Source organism: Scleropages formosus, chromosome 2 (genome assembly GCF_900964775.1).
Source record: "Scleropages formosus chromosome 2, fSclFor1.1, whole genome shotgun sequence".
NCBI classification, from domain to species: domain Eukaryota; kingdom Metazoa; phylum Chordata; class Actinopteri; order Osteoglossiformes; family Osteoglossidae; genus Scleropages; species Scleropages formosus.
This window is the reverse complement of record NC_041807.1, coordinates 39,515,402-39,522,814: the sequence shown is the minus strand read 5'-3', so window position 1 is coordinate 39,522,814 and position 7,413 is coordinate 39,515,402. Positions and strand designations below refer to the sequence as shown.

At 51.1% G+C, this 7,413-nt stretch overlaps 1 protein-coding gene across 1 annotated transcript; it reads left to right on the top strand.

Moving 5' to 3' along the window:
* Positions 1-5,625: 5,625 nt before the first annotated feature.
* b3gnt7l (UDP-GlcNAc:betaGal beta-1,3-N-acetylglucosaminyltransferase 7, like) lies at positions 5,626-7,413 on the top strand. The gene has a single exon (XM_029249720.1). It carries the CDS (start codon positions 6,022-6,024, stop codon positions 7,183-7,185), a length of 1,164 nt encoding a protein of 387 aa, XP_029105553.1. The 5' UTR covers positions 5,626-6,021; the 3' UTR covers positions 7,186-7,413.

The window sequence follows — 7,413 nt, the reverse complement described above, 5'->3', positions numbered from 1 at the left end:
GGGAGTTGGGGGAGGGGGTGTTGTCGATCCCTCCTGTTCACCTGGGAGCCTCTGTGTTTGGACAGGAAGTCCACACTTTGCAGTGGACACCAGCGGATGTGTAGCTTTGCTGCGCCCCTCGCAGGATGACAGCTGCCCCCCCCCCTTCGTTCCCTGGGCCAACTGAGGTCATCGGTTCATCAAAAACGCTGCCTTTGGACTGTGGGAGGAAACCAAAGCACCTGCAGGAAACCACTTCTAACCTGACAACTTTCTCTGCTCTCTATTTAGTGCATTTTACCCCTAGAAAGCTGTGAAATCCCCCCCAGTATCCATGGCAGCCCACCCACCCCCAACCTCAACAATGTCCTCTTAAGAAAATCACTGCTGATCAACAAAGACCAGGTTGCCATGGAAACAATCAAAGTCTTCTCATTTAGGAAAACATGTACAATAATAAACGCCACATCAAACATCACATTGAAGCCACGCCATCACTTCATGGTGTGTGAAAGGGCGTGCGCACACACACACACACACACACACACACACACACACACAGAGGCCTGTGCCAGCGAGGGTGCAGACATATGAAGAGGTGTAGAATTTCGGTGTAAACAAAGTGTCAGCAGCTCACCAAAGAGATCCGAAAACACGGAGACATCGAGGACTCGGGGCCTTCGCCACACTACCGCGGTAAAAACATGGCAGATAACCAGCGACATGGAAACAAAGTGAGAAAATGCACAAAATCCACAGGAAAGGGGAAGTGAGGGCGGAATATGGGTCGCAACCCAGGGCAGACACACATATTCCGACACACTCGAACCCCAGACAAGTCCCCATCCTGTTTTTCTCCATCGTTTCGATGGTCCGCCCTGGTGGGACTGGCAGCGACACACGGCAGAGAAACAGGAGAGTGTGATAAATAAAATATGAATTTATTAATGAAGACAAACCTGAAAAGAGAACACACAGGTGACAAGTAATTCTTTAAACAGCATATCAGCCGTCGGCACATTATCACTAAGCACCCGTCCAGTGCAGGGTCCCGGTGGTCTGGAGCCTATTGTTTCAGCTCAAAATAATATCCATTCATATATACACACACACACTTTCAGAACCGCTTATCCCATACGGGGTCACGGGGGAACCGGAGCCTACCCGGCAACACAGGGCGTAAGGCCGGAGGGGGAGGGGACACACCCAGGACGGGACGCCAGTCCGTCGCAAGGCACCCCAAGCGGGACTCGAACCCCAGACCCACCAAAGAGCAGGACTGCGGTCCAACCCACTGCGCCACCGCATCCCCTCCCTTCATATATATTCATGGCCAAAAATATTGGCACCATCGCACTTGTCACACACATAACTCGCAACTTTCTCTTGACAGGAGCTGAAACTGACCAAAGTATTTGATCTGCACGGCTCACTTCATCCATTGTTAATATTACCGCGTTTTTGTGTTTTGTTTGCAACTTCAAATACTCCTTCAAATCTGAACAGAACGACAAATTACTGAAAGCCCATACCATGTATATCTTAACTTGAGAAAAAATATGGTCGGAACTGTCTAATGTAGAGGTGACCGAAACAATTGGGGTAAACAAAGGATTTTGGGGAAAAACACACACACACACACACTCAGACATGCACTCAATAAAGCAGAAAACAAACACTGCAATGTGTGTCAAGGGAGAGGCCAAGGAGGGAACCGAACAAACAGCTTCATCATCGGTGCAGAGTACTGGATCACCACAGGGGGAAGTAATCCATCAGTGTGTCATGTAATGTAACCAGTTTTTTTTTTTACTGTATACAGGTGGTCCTCAGTTAACGATGGGGTTATGTTCTGCAAAACCCATCATAAGCCAAAAGTATCGTAAGTCAAAAATGCATTTAATACACCCAATACACACCTCTGCGTGACAGACTGGGGGATGCGGATCGCTGCCGCTGCCCGGTATCGCGAGAGAGTATCTCGCTGCATATCGCTTTCCCGGGAAAAAATCAAAATTCATATTCAAAGTACAGTTTCTACTGAATGTCTATCGCCAGCTCACCATCGCAAAGTCGAAAAATCGTAAGTCGAACCATCATAAATCGGAGATCACCTGTACAGTCAGTCCCCAGATTATGAATGAGTTCCATTCCCAAGTCTGTCTTTAAGTCGGATTTTGACGGAAATCGGAACAGTTCGGTATGGTAGGTATCTAACATCAGTTTATCAAATGTTTGTCTTGGTATATAGTATATCGTGTACCTTTCTGTGCATAAAACACACTAAGGAAACACTTCCGGATACAGTAAAACATCTTTAATATAATAATAATAATAATAATAATAATGGGGGGTGCGGTGGGTTGGACTCGATCCTGCTCTCTGGTGGGTCTGGGGTTCAAGTCCCGCTCGGGGTGCCTTGCGATGGACTGGCATCCCGTCCTGGGTGTGTCCCCTCCCCCTTCAGCCTTGCGCCCTGTATTACCGGGTTAGGCTCCGGTTCCCCGCGACCCCGTATGGGACAAGCGGTTCAGATGATGTGTGTGTAATAATAATAATAAATGTGACTACAGTATTTATAATAGAGAGACACACAGAAAGAGATAATAAATGTCACTACTGTCATGATGAACAGAGGACACGAAGGAGGATGAACCCAAGTGCAAGATTGTTTATTTAGAATCAAAGGACTAGACGTGTTCTTGTGGTCGGGACGGGCGAATGGTGGGTCGACTGGCGAACTGGACATTGGCAAGGATCCGAAATCGTGGTCGAGGGACAAGGAGAGCGGTCGTCATCAAAGAGACGTGCAACGAGACTAGGGAACGATGAGGGGCAGGATTTGGAAGAGCAAAACGTGGGAAGTTTGAGAACGCAGAGAAGGGATTGTCTCGAGTGAGATTCTGCAACTGGGAAGAAGTGTCTTTTATAGCCATGTGCTCCGATTGGAGCCAGGTGCTGCTGGTTGAGGGGTGTGTGTGTGTGTGTGTGTGCGTGCGTGCGTGTCCAAAACATTAAAAAGAAACTTTGTTTGCTTTTCCATTGTTCCTTGGCGTTTCACTGTTCGCTTTATTATGTCCACTTTGGTTTCAGTCGTGATTGTTTTCCTTTTCTTTGATGCATCACCATCACTTGCATCACATTTACGTTTTAGTACCATGGTTAGCAGTGTAAAAACAAAAAAATTAAAGGCAAATAGAGTAACACACGAGACACTGTTAATGGGAAAAGAAGGAAGTGTAAGGTCCTCAGGCTCTTGCATCCCGCTCACGAACCAACGAACTGCTGTAGACACCCAATGTTTTGAGGCGCGTTGCAAAGTAGAGTCAGTTTGTTATTACGAGCCACTGTATGTACAGTAACTCGAGAATTTTTTAATATTATAGGCTTAATTATGAAGTTTTCATTTGATTGTTACTTAAGAGTGAGAAAAAAAAAAACTTCTGGTTAGTAAGGAAGTGATTCGTACCTACAGGTTGTTCGTAAGTCGGGTGTTCGTAACTTAGGAACGGCCTGTATGTGATATGAACACCATCAGTAGAGGGCGCCAAAAAGCCACAGCCGCGTAACATCTTCTTTAACTTGACGTTCACTGAAACTGGGAGTAAAGCTTTACTGCTGGGAGACAAGTAAAGGTACTTACAATGATTTACCGCATCATACAGCAGGGGGATTTCGCCTGTAGCATTCGGACAATAATACAGTAAATCTACCCTACTCTTAACATGGTAAATAATTTCATGCAGCTTAACACTGTGTCATCTTAGAGACAAATCATTGAATAAAAAGTAAAAGTACCCCGGTGAACTCCTTCTAGAATGTTCTACTCCAAGGTGGGATGGAGACTCTCTCGGTTTCAGGCCATTTCACTAGAGATCAATGCAGTTTTCACCGCCTATGTGTCACTGAACAAGGGCTGTTGACACTTATTAACACTAATAATACTATGAATTCTGCACTGCGTGTTTTTTCCAGGGATGCTGTGGGAAAATGATCAACGGATTGTGATCCCTGAGATAAAAATGTGGCAGTTTAATGTTCTGAGCTGAGTGCAGATGTTCAGCAAATGCAGGATTGACGCCCACCCTCCTCCCACCCCACAGCCAGCAGGTCAGGGTCTGCTGCCAGCGATAAGGTGCCAGAAGTCGTGATCAAGTGGAAATTTATTCAGCTGCTATCTCCTCTCTAACATCTCACTTTGTGTCTCTGGGTGTCACTGAGGTTCATCTGCGAAACGCTCGTCTCATGTCTGAGCGCAAGAAGCAAGGGAAAGAACTGTGAAATCGGCACTTCCCCGGGCACTGGATGAGGGTCTGGGACTCAGGCGTGGGACGCATTGCTGCGCCGTCCACCATCCCTCCAGCTGACAGGACGATAAAGCCATATTTCTGAAGGAAGATCTCGTCGTTTCCACCAGACCTCTAAACCTGACCATCAGATCGCCGTCCACGGCCCGTTCTCAACCCACAGCCGCTCATCGAGAGCCAACTGTTCATTTTGTGCACTACAGAGGACATACGTATTTTCATGTGCATCTCCCCGATTTTGCACACCACACCACTGAGTCCAACCGCACCTGAGAGGAGGAAATTGTATCATTGAAGCTGATGAAACAGCTTTCTAGAAATCCTATAAAAAAGGGTAAAAATCTTAAAAAAATGCTCAGAACCATTTATTTATTTACTTACTTATTTGGCTCTCAAGAGGGTCGTGTCTTCGATGACCTCATTGTGATTTCATTGCTTTATCTCTCTTTCTCATCTCTCGCTTTGAATCTCCGCTTGTATCATCTAAACAAGAAATTATGACTAAGTGATGCTTTGGTGCCTCCTACTCGGGGTCAAGCGCTGCCGACGCTTCCGGAACTTCTGCATCTGGCTTGGGAACCAACACCCAGTCGGGTAAAGTGCCGCTAACCCGAGTCTCGACCCACCGGCACCAGGAGCTCTGCAGCTCTAAACCATGAATGAAAAAGAAAAGAAAAACGACCGAATGACGGTCAGTTTCCAGACAGGATATCTTGGTCACTCTGCTTTTATTTACATATTAATCAATTTCTCATCTTTTCTTTGCAAAAATGCACTAAGGAAAACTGACTTCTGAAACAGTCAAAACCCGAATCTGGATATTTGACTCTTTATCCTTATTTCTTGCACATTTCCCCCGTTTCCAAAATAATTAAATCGTCACCTGGATGTCACACACACTTTGTTTATTAAAAGTGTGGTGGCCCTCTGCTCTAATCCACCTTCACACCCCTTGTCGAAACACACCTGTCTGACATTCGATCCCACCCTGAGCGGAGCCTCTCCTGTTCTGGTGGGGAGAGTCATTTTGTGCTTTTGTGCCCCAGGTGGCTCGGGATGTATCACTTGAACAGGGGCCTTGACCCAAGTTTCCTCAGCAAGAAAAGAAAAAGTTGCATGTATGAATAACCTGAATGTAGAATCACACTGGAATATATTTTTGCACAAACACACAAATGTGAAAAGGAGATATAGAAGATATTAGCGCTAGAAGGAGCTGGGTTTGAGTCCCACCTCCAGTGTAGTGGCTCTGATGAAGGATCTGACGCTGAATCTCCCTCCCTCACTCACTCACTCACTCACTCTCTCTCACACACACACACACACACTTCTCGGTCCGTCCGCGCGCCGCGTATTTATCGGCGTGTTGTACCCAGACGCGCACGCGCATCTGTGGATGTGGGCTGGAGTGGTTAAAGAGCGCAGCGCGAGCAGGAAAGCGGAACAAACACGGAGGGGACGGGAGGATGGAGGAGGACAGGAGGAGCGCGGCCAAGCGCGTTTGTGAGTGAAGTGTGTGTGTGTGTGTGTGTCCCAGGAGCGATCCGCCGCAGGAGATGTACACTAGTTGCGGCGGGAGTCGCACTTTTCGGCGCTGGAAGGCGCGCGCTCCGGGCCGGGGCCCCGTTTCCATGGACACCAGCACCGCGGCCGCCGCCGCCGCCGTAGCCGCCGCCGCGGGGAGCGACACGACTTGTAGTAGCGGGCGGCCGGGCGGCGCGAGGATGAGCGCGCGATGACCGTGGAGTGCTTCTTCTTCCGACGGCGGCGGCTCCTCAAGGCGCTGCTCTCGCTCTCGCTCGCCTCGGCCACGCTGCTCACGCTGCACCGGCTGCGCGTCCCCGAGAGCGGCGCGAAGGCGCGCCCGGCGGCGGCGGCGGCAGCGGCGGCGCGCCGGCCGGCGAACGCGACGCTCGCGCCCGCCGCCGCGTGGGACGTGCGCGTGGCCAACTGCACGGCGGACGAGTCGCTGCGCGCCAAGGAGTGGTTCCGGCGCCTCGAGCCGCGCTTCCAGCAGTACGCGCTGCGCCGCCACTGCCGCTACTTCCCGATGCTCATCGACCACCCGGAGAAGTGCCGCGCCGAGGACGTGCACCTGCTCGTGGTGGTCAAGTCCGTGATCGAGCAGCACGACCGGCGCGAGGCGGTGCGGCGCACGTGGGGCCGCGAGCAGGCGCTCGAGGGCGGCCGCCGCGTCAAGACCCTCTTCCTGCTGGGCGCGCCGTCCGCGGGCAAGGACCACAAGAACCTGCAGAAGCTGCTCGAGTACGAGGACCGCCTCTACGGCGACATCCTGCAGTGGGACTTCATGGACACCTTCTTCAACCTGACCCTCAAGGAGGTCAACTTCCTCAGGTGGTTCGCGCTGCACTGCGCGCGCGCGCGCTTCGTCTTCAAGGGCGACGACGACGTGTTCGTGCACACGGGCAACCTGCTGGAGCTCATCGACTTCAAGGCGCAGGAGGCGGGCGGCGCGCGCTCCCTCTTCGTGGGCGACACCATCTCCAAGGCGATCCCCATCCGCAACCGCGAGAGCAAGTACTACATCCCGCGCGAGCTCTTCGACCAGCCCTACCCGCCCTACGTGGGCGGCGGCGGCTTCCTCATGTCCTCGGAGCTCGCGCGCAGGCTGCTCTTGGCCTCCGAGGCCCTGGAGCTCTACCCCATCGACGACGTCTTCCTGGGCATGTGCCTGCAGAGGCTGCGCGTGGCGCCCGAGCTGCACCCGGGCTTCCGCACCTTCGGCATCAGCAAGAGGAAGGTGAGCCCCATGAACAACGACCCGTGCTTCTTCAGGAGCCTCATAGTGGTGCACCGGCTGGGCGCGCAGGAGCTGCTGCGCATGTGGCGCCTCGTGCACAACCGCGACCTCGCGTGCGCCAAGCGCGCGCTCCTCTGAGCCGTGGGGGGTCCGCTGGAAGCGCCGCTCCCGTTACGAGGCTTTTTGTTACGGACTCTTTTATTATTGCCGCTTGCCTTGGATCCGTTCTCTTTTTTACACACACATATATATATACGTATATATTTAATTCACACAAATATATCCACGCGTGGCACGTCCACACACAGCAGTGGGGGGGAGCAAACTGTAACACTGAGCTTTTGTTTAAATTATTTAATAAATAAA